The sequence below is a fragment of the Panulirus ornatus genome, chromosome 8 (assembly GCF_036320965.1).
Source record: "Panulirus ornatus isolate Po-2019 chromosome 8, ASM3632096v1, whole genome shotgun sequence".
Lineage (NCBI taxonomy): Eukaryota > Metazoa > Arthropoda > Malacostraca > Decapoda > Palinuridae > Panulirus > Panulirus ornatus.
In genome coordinates, this window is record NC_092231.1 from 35620514 (window position 1) to 35639884 (window position 19371).

Below are 19371 nucleotides of genomic sequence, written 5' to 3' on the forward strand. Positions count from 1 at the left end.
ACTGTATCAATAAGCTTCAATGTCTAAGCTACATTTTTCTCCAATTTCACTATTTTCTTGTCACAACACCATGTATGAAAACTATCACTCCAGTAACACAACTATAAACATTTACTTCCCCTTTAAAAAAGTTCTGGGGAAGTCTGTCTCGATACACTGCGGGAAACTCTACCACCTGGCGAGGTTTGTGTTGCAATGGTTCCCGATTCACAAACGTAGTAGCGTCAGCATTGAACCTGAAGGCAGGGATTCATGCGAGGACTGAGGTGGAGGTATCATCATGGTGCGCGGCTCCTCAGCCGCATTGATATCATATGGTATTATATATATATATATATATATATATATATATATATATGAAAGCCGGCAAGGCAGCAGGTTTAGATGGTATTGCAGTGGAATTCAATAAAAAAGGGGGTGACTGTATTGTTGACTGGTTGGTAAGGTTATTTAATGAATGTATGACATATGGTGAGGTGCCTGAGGATTGGCGGAATGCGTGCATAGTGCCATTGTACAAAGGCAAAGGGGATAAGAGTGAGTGCTCAAATTACAGAGGTATAAGTTTGTTGAGTATTGCTGGTAAATTATATGGGAGGGTATTGATTGAGGGGGTGAAGGCATGTACAGAGCATCAGATTGGGGAAGAGCAGTGTGGTTTCAGAAGTGGTAGAGGATGTGTGGATCAGAAGTGATAGAGGATTTGCCCGAAACCACAGCTCCCTTTCCACATCCAGGCCCCGATCAACTTTCCATGGTTTACCCCAGACGCTTCACATGCCCTGATTCAATCCACTGACATCACGCCAACCCCGGTATACCACATCGATCCAATTCACTCTATTCCTTGCCCGCCTTTCACCCTCCTGCATGTCCAGGCCCCGATCACTCAAAATCTTTTTCACTCCATCTTTCCACCTCCAATTTGGTCTCCCACTTCTCCTCGTTCCCTCCACCTCCGACACATATATCCTCTTGGTCAATCTTTCCTCACTCATTCTCTCCATGTGCCCAAACCATTTCAGAACACCCTCTTCTGCTCTCTCAACCACGCTCTTTTTATTTCCACACATCTCTCTTACCCTTACATTACTTACTCGATCAAACCACCTCACACCACACATTGTCCTCAAACATCTCATTTCCAGCACATCCACCCTCCTCCGCACAACTCTATCCATAGCCCACGCCTCGCAACTATACAACATTGTTGGAACCACTATTCCTTCAAACATACCCATTTTTGCTTTCCGAGATAATGTACTCGACTTCCACACATTCTTCAAGGCTCCCAGGATTTTCACCCCCTCCCCCACCCTATGATTCACTTCCCTTCCATGGTTTAATCCGCTGTCAGATCCACTCCCAGATATCTAAAACACTTTACTTCCTCCAGTTTTTCTACATTCAAACTTACCTCCTAATTGACTTGACCCTTAACCCTACTGTACTTAATGACATTGCTCTTATTCACATTTACTCTTAACTTTCTTCTTTCACACACTTTACCAAATTCAGTCACCAGCTTCTGCAGTTTCTCACATGAATCAGCCACCAGCGCTGTATCATCAGCGAACAACAACTGACTCACCTCCCATGCCCTCTCACCCACAACAGACTTCATACTTGCCCCTCTTTCCAAAACTCTTGCATTCACCTCCCTAACAACCCTATCCATAAACAAATTAAACAACCATGGAGACATCACACACCCCTGCCACAAACACACATTCATTGAGAACCAATCACTTTCCTCTCTTCCTACACGTACACATGCCTTACATCCTCAATAAAAACTTTTCACTGCCTCTAACAACTTGCCTCCCACACCATATATTCTTAATACCTTCCACAGAGCATCTCTATCAACTCTATCATATGCCTTCTCCAGATCCATAAATGCTACCTACAAATCCATTTGCTTTTCTAAGTATTTCTCACATACATTCTTCAAAGCAAACACCTGATCCACACATCCTCTACCACTTCTGAAACCACACTGCTCTTCCCCAATCTGATGCTCTGTACATGCCTTCACCCTCTCAATCAATACCCTCCCATATAATTTACCAGGAATACTCAACAAACTTATACCTCTGTAATTTGAGCACTCACTCTTATCCCCTTTGCCTTTGTACAATGGCACTATGCACGAATTCCGCCAATCCTCAGGCACCTCACCATGAGTCATACATACATTAAATAACCTTACCAACCAGTCAACAATACAGTCACCCCCTTTTTTAATAAATTCCACTGCAACACCATCCAAACCTGCTGCCCTGATGGCTTTCATCTTCCGCAAAGCTTTCAATATCTCTTCTCTGTTTTCCAAATCATTGTCCCTAACCCTCTCACTTTGCACACCACCTCGACCAAAACACCCTATATCTGCCACTCTATCATCAAACACATTCAACAAACCTTCAAAATACTCACTCCATCTCCTTCTCACATCACAACTACTTGTTATCACATCACCGTTAGCGCCCTTCACTGAAGTTCCCATTTGCTCCCTTGTCTTACGCACTTTATTTCCCTCCTTCTAGAACATCTTTTTCTTCTCCCTAAAATTTAGTGATACTCTCTCACCCCAACTCTCATTTGCCCTCTTTTTCACCTCTTGAACCTTTCTTTTGACCTCCTGTCTCTTTCTTTTATACATCTCCCACTCAATTGCATTTTTTCCCTGCAAAATCGTCCGAATGCCTCTCTCTTTCCTTTCACTAATAATCTTACTTCTTCATCCCACCACTCACTACCCTTTCTAATCAACCCACCTCCCACTCTTCTCATGCCACAAGCATCCTTTTGCGCAATCCATCACTGATTCCCTAAATACATCCCATTCCTCCCCCACTCCCCTTACTTCCATTGTTCTCACCTTTTTCCATTCTGTACTCAGTCTCTCCTGGTATTTCCTCACACAAGTCTCCATCCCAAGCTCACTTACTCTCACCACCCTCTTCACCCCAACATACACTCTTCTTTTCTGAAAACACATACAAATCTTCACCTTAGCCTCCACAAGATAATGATCAGACATCCCTCCAGTTGCACCTCTCAGCACATTAACATCCAAAAGTCTCTCTTTCGCGCGCCTGTCAATTAACACGTAATCCAATAACGCTCTCTGACCATCTCTCCTACTTACATACGTATACTTATGTATATCTCGCTTTTTAAACCAGGTATTCCCAATCACCAGTCCTTTTTCAGCACATAAATCTACAAGCTCTTCATTATTTCCACTGAACACCCCATGTATACCAATTATTCCCTCAACTGCCACATTACTCACCTTTGCATTCAAATCACCCATCACTATAACCCGGTCTTGTGCATCAAAACCACTAACACACTCATTCAGCTGCTCCCAAAACACTTGCCTCTCATGATCTTTCTTCTCATGCCCAGGTGCATATGCACAAATAATCATCCATCTCTCTCCATCAACTTTCAGTTTTACCCATATTAATCGAGAATTTACTTTCTTATATTCTATCACATACTCCCACAACTCCTGTTGCAGGAGTACTGCTACTCCTTCCCTTGCTCTTGTCCTCTCACTAACCCTTACTTTACTCCCAAGATATTCCCAAACCAATCTTCCCCTTTACCCTTGAGCTTCGTTTCACTCAGAGCCAAAACATCCCGGTTCCTTTCCCCAAACATACTACCTATCTCTCCTTTTTTCACATCTTGGTTACAGCCACACACATTTAGACACCCCAATCTGAGTCTACGAGGAGGATGAGCACTCCCCGCGTGACTCTTTCTGTTTCCCATTTTTAGAAAGTTAAATATATATATATATATATATATATATATATATATATATATATATATATATATATATATATATATATATATATATATATATATATATATATATATATATATATTTTGCTTTGTCGCTGTCTCCCGCGTTTGCGAGGTAGCGCAAGGAAACAGACGAAAGAAATGGCCCAACCCACCCCCATACACATGTATATACATACGTCCACACACGCAAATATACATACCTACACAGCATTCCATGGTTTACCGCAGACGCTTCACATGCCCTGATTCAATCCACTGACAGCACGTCAACCCCGGTATACCACATCGCTCCAATTCACTCTAGTCCTTGCCCTCCTTTCACCCTCCTGCATGTTCAGGCCCCGATCACATAAAATCTTTTTCACTCCATCTTTCGACCTCCAATTTGGTCTCCCTCTTCTCCTCGTTCCCTCCACCTCCGACACATATATCCTCTTGGTCAATCTTTCCTCACTCATTATCTCCATGTGCCCAAACCATTTCAAAACACCCTCTTCTGCTCTCTCAACCACGCTCTTTTTATTTCCACACACCTCTCTTACCCTTACGTTACTTACTCGATCAAACCACCTCGCACAACACATTGTCCTAAAACATCTCATTTCCAGCACATCCATCCTCCTGCGCACCACTCTATCCATAGCCCACGCCTCGCAACCATACAACATTGTTGGAACCACTATTCCTTCAAACATACCCATTCTTGCTTTCCGAGATAATGTTCTCGACTTCCACACATTCTTCAAGGCTCCCAGGATTTTCGCCCCCTCCCCCACCCTATGATCCACTTCCACTTCCATGGTTCCATCCGCTGCCAGATCCACTCCCAGATATCTAAAACACTTTACTTCCTTCAGTTTTTCTCCATTCAAACTTACCTCCCAACTGACTTGACCCTCAACCCTACTCTACCTAATTACCTTGCTCTTATTCACATTTATTTATATATATATATATATATATATATATATATATATATATATATATATATATATATATATATATATATATATATATGTATATATATATATATATATATATATATATATATATATATATATATATATATATATATATATATATATATATATATATATATATATATATATATATATATATATATATATATATATATATACATATATATATATATATATATATATATATATATATATATATATATATATATATATATATATATATATATATATATATATATATATATCTTTTTTTTTTCTTTTAAACTATTCGCCATTTCCCGCGTTAGCGACGTAGCGTTAAGAACAGATGACTGGGCCTTTTTTGGAATATCCTCACCTGGCCCCCTCTGTTCCTTCTTTTGGAAAATTAAAAAAAAAAACGAGAGGGGAGGATTTCCATTCCCCCGCTCCCTCCCCTTTTAGTCGCCTTCTACGACACGCAGGGATTTCGTGGGAAGTATTCTTAATCCCCTATCCCCAGGGATATAGGTATATATATGTGAGTGTGTGGACGTGTATTTATATACATGTGCATGTGGGTGGGTTGGGCCATTTTTTCGTCTGCTTCCTTGTGCTACCCCACTAACGCGGGAGACAGCGACAAAGTATAATATAAAATACATATATATGTATATATATATATATATATATATATATATATATATATATATATATATATATATATATATATATATATATATATATATATATATATATATATATATATATATGGGAACTTCAGTGAAGGGTGCAAATGGGGAGGTGATAACAAGTAATGGTGATGTGACAAGGAGATGGAGTGAGTATTTTAAAGGTTTGTTGAATGTGTTTGATGATAGAGTGGCAGATATAGGGTGTTTTGGTCGAGGTGGTGTGCAAAGTGAGAGGGTTAGGGAAAATGATTTGGTAAACAGAGAAGAGGTAGTAAAAGCTTTGCGGAAGATGAAAGCCGGCAAGGCAGCAGGTTTGGATGGTATTGCAGTGGAATTTATTATAAAAGGGGGTGACTGTATTGTTGACTGGTTGGTAAGGTTATTTAATGTATGTATGACTCATGGTGAGGTGCCTGAGGATTGGATGAATGCGTGCATAGTGCCATTGTACAAAGGCAAAGGGGATAAGAGTGAGTGCTCAAATTACAGAGGTATAAGTTTCTTGAGTATTCCTGGTAAATTATATGGGAGGGTATTGATTGAAAGGGTGAAGGCATGTACAGAGCATCAGATTGGGGAAGAGCAGTGTGGTTTCAGAAGTGGTAGAGGATGTGTGGATCAGGTGTTTGCTTTGAAGAATGTATGTGAGAAATACTTAGAAAAGCAAATGGATTTGTATGTAGCATTTATGGATCTGGAGAAGGCATATGATAGAGTTGATAGAGATGCTCTGTGGAAGGTATTAAGAATATATGGTGTGGGAGACAAGTTGTTAGAAGCAGTGAAAAGTTTTTATCGAGGATGTAAGGCATGTGTACGTGTAGGAAGAGAGGAAAGTGATTGGTTCTCAGTGAATGTAGGTTTGCGGCAGGGGTGTGTGATGTCTCCATGGTTGTTTAATTTGTTTATGGATGGGGTTGTTAGGGAGGTGAATGCAAGAGTTTTGGAAAGAGGGGCAAGTATGAAGTCTGTTGGGGATGAGAGAGCTTTGGAAGTGAGTCAGTTGTTGTTCACTGATGATACAGCGCTGGTGGCTGATTCATGTGAGAAACTGCAGAAGCTGGTGACTGAGTTTGGTAAAGTGTGTGAAAGAAGAAAGTTAAGAGTAAATGTGAATAAGAGCAAGGTTATTAGGTACAGTAGGGTTGAGGGTCAAGTCAATTGGGAGGTGAGTTTGAATGGAGAAAAACAGGAGGAAGTGAAGTGTTTTAGATATCTGGGAGTGGATCTGACAGCGGATGGAACCATGGAAGCGGAAGTGGATCATAGGGTGGGGGAGGGGGCGAAAATTCTGGGAGCCTTGAAGAATGTGTGGAAGTCGAGAACATTATCTCGGAAAGCAAAAATGGGTATGTTTGAAGGAATAGTGGTTCCAACAATGTTGTATGGTTGCGAGGCGTGGGCTATGGATAGAGTTGTGCGTAGGAGGATGGATGTGCTGGAAATGAGATGTTTGAGGACAATGTGTGGTGTGAGGTGGTTTGATCGAGTAAGTAACGTAAGGGTAAGAGAGATGTGTGGAAATAAAAAGAGCGTGGTTGAGAGAGCAGAAGAGGGTGTTTTGAAATGGTTTGGGCACATGGAGAGAATGAGTGAGGAAAGATTGACCAAGAGGATATATGTGTCGGAGGTGGAGGGAACGAGGAGAAGAGGGAGACCAAATTGGAGGTGGAAAGATGGAGTGAAAAAGATTTTGTGTGATCGGGGCCTGAACATGCAGGAGGGTGAAAGGAGGGCAAGGAATAGAGTGAATTGGAGCGATGTGGTATACCGGGGTTGACGTGCTGTCAGTGGATTGAATCAAGGCATGTGAAGCGTCTGGGGTAAACCATGGAAAGCTGTGTAGGTATGTATATTTGCGTGTGTGGACGCCTGTATATACATGTGTATGGGTGTGGGTTGGGCCATTTCTTTCGTCTGTTTCCTTGCGCTACCTCGCAAACGCGGGAGACAGCGACAAAGTATAATAAAAAAAAAAAGATATATATATATATATATATATATATATATATATATATATATATATATATATATATATATATAAATATATATATATTATCCCTGGGATAGGGGATTAAGAATACTTCCCACGTATTTTCTGCGTGTCGTAGAAGGCGACTAAAAGGGGAGGGAGCGGGGGGCTGGAAATCTTCCCCTCTCGGTTTTTTTTTTTTTTTTTTTTTTTCAATTTTCCAAAAGAAGGAACAGAGAATTGGGCCAGGTGAGGGTATTCCCTCAAAGGCCCAGTCCTCTGTTCTTAACGCTACCTCGCTAATGCGGGAAATGGCGAATAGTTTGAAAGAAAAGAAAAGATATATATATATATATATATATATATATATATATATATATATATATATATATATATATATCTTTTCTTTTCTTTATATATATATATATATATATATATATCTTTTTCTTTCAAACTATTCGCCATTTCCCGCATTAGCGAGGTAGCGTTAAGAACAGAGGACTGGGCCTTGAGGGAATACCCTCACCTGGCCCAATTCTCTGTTCCTTCTTTTGGAAAAAAAAAAAAAAAAAAAAAAAAAAAACGAGAGGGGAGGATTTGCAGCCCCCCGCTCCCTCCCCTTTTAGTCGCCTTCTACGTCACGCAGGGAATACGTGGGAAGTATTCTTTCTCCCCTATCCCCAGGGATAAATATATATATATATATATATATATATATATATATATATATATATATATATATATATATATATATATATATATATATATATATATATGGGACCCCCTAGCGGTTAGCATGCCTGCCTCTTGCATAGGGGTCCCAGGTTCGATCCTGGCTGTTGGAGGTTTGTATGTTATGTTCTATGAAGGTGCGCCTTCATATGCACTTTATTCGTATTGATATACCTCCGCGTTGTACAGTTAGGTTCGGTAAAACGCTATCAGCTGGCTATGTGCGTCTGTTCGGAAACAACCAAGTATAGACCCCGTTGCTCACCATTGTGAGACGAAGGGTATTCGAGTACTCAGTATTTCGAATAGTTGTTTCCTATTATACAGTCCCATAGCCTAGCGGTTAGCATGCTTGCCTCTTGCACAGGGGTCCCAGGTTCGATCCTGGCTATTGGAGGTTTGTATGTTACATATATATATATATATATATGTGTGTATTGTTGGAAAAATTTTATTTCATTTTCGTTTTCGTTACTGAAAATCATTCGTTGTGTATCGATTATGGAATTCTTCCATGCACCAAATAACCCATGGTAAACAAGACACAGACGACATTGGTTGTCCAATCATAAAATGGTTCCAGGACTGAAGGTCAGTCCATCTTGTCACTAGAAGCGTTTTAGTGGTTCCCTCCAGAGTAAACAGCATCGCTAATTCCTTTGGCAAACACATTTATAGCTGGCACACTGGTTCTATAAAGTATCATACGTCAGTATATCACATTATGTTATATATTCTCGATTAATACACTATATTACATCTTGTCATACTGAATTATATATTGCTAGGCAATGAGAGATTTAAAGATCTATCGGCAGTTTCAATAGTCTTGTGATCTATAATCTTACCTTTGTTTGGAATTGTATAGCAAGTAAGATTAATGACAGGATAAACATCTATACTAATGTTCCAAACTCCAGAGGAGCAATATAGATTACTTGCTCCTTGCTTGTGAGAGATAGGTTAAGTTAATGTGTTTGTTTAGTATCGACAAACTACAACAGATAAAATGAAAGGTAAGAGTGTATTGCACAAAGTCGTGTCTGGCTAAGCAAGCACTGTGACTTTGCCAGATATTTAGAAATCATGACACCGATTTGCTGACGACGGCAAGGCTCTTAAGACTGACTGACTGACTAAGATGATAGAAATCTTAAACCCTAATTGCCTGGGTATGAGTCCACATGGTCATTAATTAGCCGAGAGGGTAGGCATTAGGAGGTTAACTGGCCATCTATCTGTATGCTAATTGCCCAGATATGGAAGCAACTGAGCTATCCAGTCCGCAAGCGTAAAGTTGTTGCTGCCTTAGCATATCATTTGCTTTAAGAAAACTCATAAAGTTACTTTACGGCCCTCACATATCTAAGCCTACTTTACTCCCTGCAACAGGTGCCGAGCCAGCAACGCGAAGGGAATACACAAGTTATTACAAGCAAAGTATAAATCGAGGACGAATGAACCTACGGCCATGGTGACACATCGAAGGTGAAGACCCGTTAGGTTGGTACGCCTGTCGCTCCAGTCGTCCTTAGGCAGCTTCACGACGCCCCGGCCCTTCCATGACCCCAGCTTGCGGGTGATGTAAGGCAGGTCGTCAGTCACGGAGTAAATCTCAAAGAAGTCGACACGTGTCCTGTTGGTGGAGTTGGTCACCGCCGTGATGAGAGACGCGAACGTCACCTGTTGACGAGATTGTGATGGAAGGGCATCAAGGGAATAGACAAGGGAAAGTGATAGGCAAAATTACACTTGCTAATCAAAGGAAGTGTGATTGGCAAAATTATACTCTTGCTTGTCAGAGAAGTAAGAAAATCTCTAATCTTGAAAATAAGAAAATATTGTGAGATTAATTTCATTTTGTAATAGATCAGTACAGTAAATAATGTGGGATTCCACACTCCACCTTAAGGAATGCCAAGTTCCATATTTTTTACTCCACTTTTGCAACCTTGGAACGACACAATAGACTTTCCTTTGGTGAGGTAATCAAGTATCCAGTGCTGAAGCCGATCACTTAAAAGACTGCAGAATAACCGGATGCACTACGAATTTTCATAGACTCATCGCCTCCGATTAGGACTGAATCCCAGATGTACTGCAATCTACAACATGAATTAGTAATCCACAATTTGCATGGATAAAGAAGAACATTATAGCAACTCTGCAACATTCTCACGTACCGGGCCAGCACACGACGACCTCCCACATTAAGAGATGGTTCTCCTAAAGTAGGTCACAATCCATACAAATGGACGAATATGAGGATAGATGGCGAAACAGTAATGTCAGGATCTAACGGAAAAAAAGGCCTCATTTGCAAACATCTACTCTTTAGCTGTTATGTACGAGGTACTGATACCAATGCCTATCATTGACTGCCAAGTCCCACAGAAAAGTTTACAGTTTATCTTGACTGTTTCATACGTCCTGATTCAGCCTACTCATAGCATGTCGCCCCCATTATACCATATCATTCCAATTCTTCCTACCCCATGCACATCTCTCACTCTCCTGAATGTCCAGGCCTCAGTAATCCAAAGCCTACTTCACTTCATCTCCCTCTCAGTCATCCTTTCACCATTCTCCTTCCACTTATGTCGGGATGACTTTGTTCGGTGAGTATTTCTTCACTCATCTTCTCCAAATGTCCAAACCATTTCAGCACACCCAGGTCAGTTCTCTCTCAATCAGACTGCACTTGTTTCTACACTTCTCTCCTAAACACACTGTCGTCCCTTCCATGATGAACCATACTCACACCACGCATCGTCCTCAAGTGCTTCATTTCTTTCTTGCATTTGCGTTGACGACCCAAAATCCAGTGATAACCAGGGAGCGTCAACTGGGTATAGTCTTACAAACCTCTCGGGAATGAGGCATTGGTAGGCTTCCATAATAGTACTGACGCACGTTAGGATCCCATTTATAGCCTTTACTTCATCCACGTTTATCAGGTACAATACATTATCCAGAGTGACTTACTGTGGATTCGTCAATCAGCCTCTATGTCTTGACATTCGGCGCCAAAAGTTAAGTACATTGGAGGGATCGAGAACAGAAGACCTGATTTTCTACGGTAGAAATGTCTGCTGGGGCGGAGGACCGTATGTGTTCAATATGACCTGATGGAAGGCCTTCGCTAGTTGGTAGCTGCTGACTCAGACAGTAGGTAGGGAGGTGCTACTGGTGCGTCAGGGGTTGAGGAAGGGGTCAACAGGCTAAAAGCCAAGCTGCTGTGGATACCGGGACACGCCATATACCATTAAGAGCTGAGGGCAAAGTTATGTGTTGTGTGTGTGTGTGTGTGTGTGTGTGTGTGTGTGTGTGTGTGTGTGTGTGTGTGTGTGTGTGTGTGTGTGTGTGTGTGTGTGTGTATGTGTGAGTGTGTGTATGTGTCCTTACTGAGGACAAGGTGTGGCCAAAAACAAGGGTTACGCGTAGCTCTCACCGCAGGAAGATCTACGGTTACCGAGAATAGGGAGAGAGAGAGAGAGAGAGAGAGAGAGAGAGAGAGAGAGAGAGAGAGAGAGAGAGAGAGAGAGAGAGAGAGAGAGAAGAGGTTGATATCTTTTATGAGGTGATATATATATATTAAGCATGCCCGTGTGCATCCAATTCTTAAAAAGGCTTATTATCTCACTTGTATACAAGTCTCGATCCATTCTTTCCCACGAAAATTTGAGTATTCCAGAGCCCACCAATCCTACCGTGAACAACCTCACTGCAAACACTATAAATTATCTAGCAAAGTATATGAAGGTATTCCGGCGCATGTGTATCGATGTGTATATAAGGGACGATGGTGTGCATGTGTACACGAATTTTCATGCTATTTACAACTATTGATTTTGCGAGAATGATTGCAGATGTGTCATTGCGAGAAAAATGACCAAAAGCTTTCAGAAATATTGGCTAGGTAAAAGGGTACGAGAAAGATTTTTTACAAATTTCGGAGGCAAGAAAATAAAGATATATATACATATATATATATATATATATTTCTTTCTTTCTTTTAAACTATTCGCCATTTTCCGCGTTAGCGAGGTAGCGTTAAGAACAGAGGACTGGGCCTTTTTTGGAATATCCTCATCTGGCCCCCTCTGTTCCTTCTTTTGGAAAATTAAAAAAAAAAACGAGAGGGGAGGATTTCCAGCCCCCGCTCCCTCCCCTTTTAGTCGCCTTCTACGACACGCAGGGAACACGTGGGAAGTATTCTTAATCCCCTATCCCCAGGGATGATATATATATATATATATATATATATATATATATATATATATATATATATATATATATATATATATATATATATATATATATATATATATATATATATATATATATATATATATATATGTACATATATATATATATATATATATATATATATATATATATATATATATATATATATATATATATATATATATATATATATATATATATATATATATATATATATATATATATATATATAATATATATATATATATATATATATATATATATATATATATATATATATGTATGTATATGTACATATATATATATATATATATATATATATATATATATATATATATATATATATATATATATATATATATATATATATATATATGTGAATGTGTTTGATGATAGAGTGGCATATATAGGGTGTTTTGGTCGAGGTGGTGTGCAAAGTGAGAGAGTTAGGGAAAATGATTTGGTAAACAGAGAAGAGGTAGTAAGCTTTGCGGAAGATGAAAGCCGGCAAGGCAGCAGGTTTGGATGGTATTGCAGTGGAATTCATTAAAAAAGGTGGTGACTGTATTGTTGACTGGTTGGTAAGGTTATTTAATGTATGTATGACTCATGGTGAGGTGCCTGAGGATTGGTGGAATGCTTGCATAGTGCCATTGTACAAAGGCAAAGGGGATAAGAGTGAGTGCTCTAATTATAGAGGTATAAGTTTGTTGAGTATTCCTGGTAAATTATATGGGAGGGTATTGATTGAGAGGGTGAAGGCATGTACAGAGCATCAGATTGGGGAAGAGCAGTGTGGTTTCAGAAGTGGTAGAGGATGTGTGGATCAGGTGTTTGCTTTGAAGAATGTATGTGAGAAATACTTAGAAAAGCAAATGGATTTGTATGTAACATTTATGGATCTGGAGAAGGCATATGATAGAGTTGATAGAGATGCTCTGTAGAAGGTATTAAGAATATATGGTGTGGGAGGAAATTGTTAGAAGCAGTGAAAAGTTTTTATCGAGGATGTAAGGCATGTGTACGTGTAGGAAGAGAGGAAAGTGATTGGTTCTCAGTGAATGTAGGTTTGCGGCAGGGGTGTGTGATGTCTCCATGGTTGTTTAATTTGTTTATGGATGGGGTTGTTAGGGAGGTGAATGCAAGAGTTTTGGAAAGAGGGGCAAGTATGAAGTCTGTTGTGGATGAGAGAGCTTGGGAAGTGAATCAGTTGTTGTTCGCTGATGATACAGCGCTGGTGGCTGATTCATGTGAGAAACTGCAGAAGCTGGTGACTGAGTTTGATAAAGTGTGTGAAAGAAGAAAGTTATGAGTAAATGTGAATAAGAGCAAGGTTATTAGGTACAGTAGGGTTGAGGGTCAAGTCAATTGGGAGATAAGTTTGAATGGAGAAAAACTGGAGGAAGTAAAGTGTTTTAGATATCTGGGAGTGGATCTGGCAGCGGATGGAACCATGGAAGCGGAAGTGAATCATAGGGTGGGGGAGGGGGCGAAAATCCTGGGAGCCTTGAAAAATGTGTGGAAGTCGAGAACATTATCTAGGAAAGCAAAAATGGGTATGTTTGAAGGAATAGTGGTTCCAACAATGTTGTATGGTTGCGGGGCGTGGGCTATGGATAGAGTTGTGCGCAGGAGGGTGGATGTGCTGGAAATGAGATGTTTGAGGACAATGTGTGGTGTGAGGTGGTTTGATCGAGTAAGTAATGTAAGGGTAAGAGAGATGTGTGGAAATAAAAAGAGCGTGGTTGAGAGAGCAGAAGAGGGTGTTTTGAAATGATTCGGGCACATGGAAAGAATGAGTGAAGAAAGATTGACCAAGAGGATATATGTGTCGGAGGTGGAGGGAACGAGGAGAAGTGGGAGACCAAATTGGAGGTGGAAAGATGGAGTGAAAAAGATTTTGAGTGGTCGGGGCCTGAACATGCAGGAGGGTGAAACGCGGGCAAGGAATAGAGTGAATTGGATCGATGTGGTATACCGGGGTTGACGTGCTGTCAGTGGATTGAATCAGGGCATGTGAAGCGTCTGGGGTAAACCATGGAAAGTTGTGTGGGGCCTGGATGTGGAAAGGGAGCAGTGGTTTCGGGCATTGTTGCGTGACAGCTGGAGACTAAGTGTGAACGAATGGGGCCTTTGTTGTCTTTTCCTAGTGCTTCCTCGCACACATGAGGGGGGAGGGGGATGGTATTCCATGTGTGGCGAGGTGGCGATGGGAATGAATAGGGGCAGACAGTGTGAATTGTGTGCATGGGTATATATGTATGTGACTGTGTGTGTATATATATGTGTACATTGAGATGTATAGGTATGTATATTTGCGTGTGTGGGCGTGTGTGTGTGTACATTGTGTATGGGGGTGGGTTGTGCCATTTGTTTCGTCTGTTTCCTTGCGCTACCTCGCAAACGCGGGAGACAGCGACAAAGCAAAATAAAAAAAAAATAATAAAAAAAGAAAATATATATATACATATATATATATATATATATATATAATATATATATATATATATATATATATATATATATATATATATATATATATATATATATATATATATATATATATATATATATATATATATATATATATATATATATATATATATATATATATACATATATTTTTTTTCTTTTTTTTTTTGCTTTGTCACTGTCTCCCGCGTTTGCGAGGTAGCGCAAGGAAACAGACGAAAGAAATGGCCCAACCCACCCCCATACACATGTATATACATACGTCCACACACGCAAATATACATACCTACACAGCTTTCCATGGTTTACCCCAGACGCTTCACATGCCTTGATTCAATCCACTGCCAGCACGTCAACCCCGGTATACCACATCGCTCCAAATCACTCTATTCCTTGCCCTCCTTTCACCCTCCTGCATGTTCAGGCCCCGATCACACAAAATCTTTTTCACTCCATCTTTCCACCTCCAATTTGGTCTCCCTCTTCTCCTCGTTCCCTCCACCTCCGACACATATATTCTCTTGGTCAATCTTTCCTCACTCATTCTCTCCATGTGCCCGAACCATTTCAAAACACCCTCTTCTGCTCTCTCAACCACGCTCTTTTTATTTCCACACATCTCTCTTACCCTTACGTTACTTACTCGATCAAACCACCTCACACCACACATTGTCCTCAAACATCTCATTTCCAGCACATCCATCCTCCTGCGCACAACTCTATCCATAGTCCACGCCTCGCAACCATACAACATTGTTGGAACCACTATTCCTTCAAACATACCCATTTTTGCTTTCCGAGATAATGTTCTCGACTTCCACACATTCTTCAAGGCTCCCAGAATTTTCGCCCCCTCCCCCACCCTATGATCCACCGCTATGCCACGGAGGTCCCATTCAAGCCCTTGATGTATTACATCGTCATTGCCAGGATGAGGAAATGTCCCAGTTGCCAACGGAACTACCTTGGCCCACCAGTGATGCTACTACGTTTGTGAATCAAGAACCATTGCAACACAAACCTCGCCAGGTGGTACAGTGTCCCGCAGTGTATCGAGACAGACTTCCCCAGAACTTTTTTTAAAGGGGAAGTAAATGTTTATAGTTGTGTTACTGGAGTGATAGTTTTCATACATGGTGCTTTGACAAGAAAATAGTGAAATTGAAAAAAATGTAGCTTAGACATTGAAGCTTATTGATACAGTGGTTAAATTGATGAGAACTACTATTGACGTTTGTGTAAATAAATTAAACATTTCCTTTTTCCATAGCCAAAGGTTGAACCATTATGTGACATTCATTTTTTCATTTCATTTCAAGCTAGAAGTTTCAGTTTTCTAAATTGTTTCTTACATTTTTCACATGTATATATATGTATGTGTGTGTGTGTGTGTGTGTATGTGTGCGTGTGTGTGTGTATGTGTGTGTATGTGTATATATATATGTATATTATCCCTGGGGATAGGGGTGAAAGAATACTTCCCACGTATTCCTCGCGTGTCGTAGAAAGCGACTAGAGGGGACGGAAGCGGGGGGCCAGAAATCCTCCCCTCCTTGTATTTTTTTAACTTTCTAAAATGGGATATATATATATATATATATATATATATATATATATATATATATATATATATATATATATATATATATATATATATATATATATATATATATATATATATATATATATATATATATATATATATATATATATATATATATATATATATATATATATATATATATATATATATATATATATATATATATATATATATATTTTGTATTGTTGACTGGTTGGTAAGGTTATTTAATGTATGTATGACTCATGGTGAGGTGCCTGAGGATTGGCGGAATGCGTGCATAGTGCCATTGTACAAAGGCAAAGGGGATAAGAGTGAGTGCTCAAATTACAGAGGTATAAGTTTGTTGAGTATTCCTGGTAAATTATATGGGAGGGTATTGATTGAGAGGGTGAAGGCATGTACAGAGCATCAGATTGGGGAAGAGCAGTGTGGTTTCAGAACTGGTAGAGGATGTGTGGATCAGGTGTTTGCTTTGAAGAATGTATGTGAGAAATACTTAGAAAAGCAAATGGATTTGTATGTAGCATTTATGGATCTGGAGAAGGCATGTGATAGAGTTGATAGAGATGCTCTGTGGAAGGTATTAAGAATATATGGTGTGGGAGGAAAGTTGTTAGAAGCAGTGAAAAGTTTTTATCGAGGATGTAAGGCATGTGTACGTGTAGGAAGAGAGGAAAGTGATTGGTTCTCAGTGAATGTAGGTTTGCGGCAGGGGTGTGTCATGTTTCCATGGTTGTTTAATTTGTTTATGGATGGGGTTGTTAGGGAGGTAAATGCAAGAGTTTTGGAAAGAGGGGCAAGTATGAAGTCTGTTGGGGATGAGAGAGCTTGGGAAGTGAGTCAGTTGTTCGCTGATGACACAGCGCTGGTGGCTGATTCATGTGTGAAACTGCAGAAGCTGGTGACTGAGTTTGGTAAAGTGTGTGGAAGAAGAAAGTTAAGAGTAAATGTGAATAAGAGCAAGGCTATTAGGTACAGTAGGGTTGAGGGTCAAGTCAATTGGGAGGTGAGTTTGAATGGAGAAAAACTGGAGGAAGTGAAGTGTTTTAGATATCTGGGAGTGGATCTGGCAGCGGATGGAACCATGGAAGCGGATGTGGATCATAGGGTGGGGGAGGGGGCGAAAATTCTGGGGGCCTTGAAGAATGTGTGGAAGTCGAGAACATTATCTCGGAAAGCAAAAATGGGTATGTTTGAAGAAATAGTGGTTCCAACAATGTTGTATGGTTGCGAGGCGTGGGCTATGGATAAAATTGTGCGCAGGAGGATGGATGTGCTGGAAATGAGATGTCTGAGGACAATGTGTGGTGTGAGGTGGTGTGATCGAGTGAGTAACGTAAGGGTAAGAGAGATGTGTGGAAATAAAAAGAGCGTGGTTGAGAGAGCAGAAGAGGGTGTTTTGAAGTGGTTTGGGCACATGGAGAGGATGAGTGAGGAAAGATTGACCAAGAGGATATATGTGTCGGAGGTGGAGGGAACAAGGAGAAGAGGGAGACCAAATTGGAGGTGGAAAGATGGAGTGAAAAAGATTTTGTGTGATCGGGGCCTGAACATGCAGGAGGGTGAAAGGAGGGCAAGGAACAGAGTGAATTGGAGCGATGTGGTATACCGGGGCTGACGTGCTGTCAGTGGATTGAATCAAGGCATGTGAAGCGTCTGGGGTAAACCATGGAAAGCTGTGTAGGTATGTATATTTGCGTGTGTGGACGTATGTATATACATGTGTATGGGGGGGTTGGGCCATTTCTTTCGTCTGTTTTCTTGCGCTACCTCGCAAACGCGGGAGACAGCGACAAAGTATAAAAAAAAAAAAATTTATATATATATATATATATATATATATATATATATATATATATATATATATATATATATATATATATATATATGTATATATATATATATATATATATATATATATATATATATATATATATATATATATATATATATATATATATATATATATATATATATATATATATATATATATATATATATATATATATATATATATATATATATATATATATATATATATATATATATATAATAGACTCTCCAACAGTACCAACAACTGGGAGCAACAAACTTCGAATCTGCAACAGTGCCAACAGAAACTTGAAAGAACAAACTATCTCTGAACAACTGATCCAGCAATAACCACGGCTGGGAACAGCAAACAGTAGAGTGGCGCGTACATCCTCTACAGCTGCATCTACATTCCTACCAAGACATACACATCATCTACAGAAAGTGAACTACGCGGGAAAGGGCGATCAAATTTAAAGAGGGAAGTCAGCACCACAAGTAAAGCATCCTCCTCGAAGGCTCAGAGTGGGGTGCCTAAATGTGTGTGGATGTAACCAAGATGTGAAGACCCTTACTCGAAAAACAATCACTCTTGAAGTAGAACCTTCAGACACAATTGAAAATGTGAAGGAAAATAGTGAAATTGGAGAAAAATGTAGCTTAGACATTGAAGCTTATTGATACAGTGGTTAGATTGATGAGAACTGCTATTGACGTTTGTGTAAATAAATTATACATTTCCTTTTTTCCATAGCCAGAGGTTGAACCATTATGTGACATTCTTTTTTTTCATTCATTTCAAGTTAGAAGTTTCAGTTTTCTAAATTGTTTCTTACATTTCTCATATGTATATATATGTATGTGTGTGTGTGTATATGTGCGTATGTATGTGTATGTGTGTGTATGTGTATATGTATATATATATGTATATTATCCCTGGGGATAGGGGTGAAAGAATACTTCCCACGTATTCCTCGCGTGTCGTAGAAAGCGACTAGAGGGGACGGGAGCGGGGGGGCCAGAAATCCTCCCCTCCTTGTATTAACTTTCTAAAATGGGAAACAGAAGAAGGAGTCACGCGGGGAGTGCTCA

At 39.8% G+C, this 19371-nt stretch overlaps 1 protein-coding gene across 1 annotated transcript in view; it reads right to left on the reverse strand.

The window, feature by feature from the left end:
- The window catches only part of LOC139749710 (glutamate receptor ionotropic, kainate 3-like), a 190658-nt gene that overhangs the window by 120622 nt on the left and 50665 nt on the right, over nucleotides 1-19371 (reverse strand). The window contains exon 4 of the mRNA XM_071663864.1: nucleotides 9630-9845. Coding sequence (XP_071519965.1) covers nucleotides 9630-9845 — 216 coding nt within the window. The remainder of the gene's footprint in view (nucleotides 1-9629; nucleotides 9846-19371) is intronic.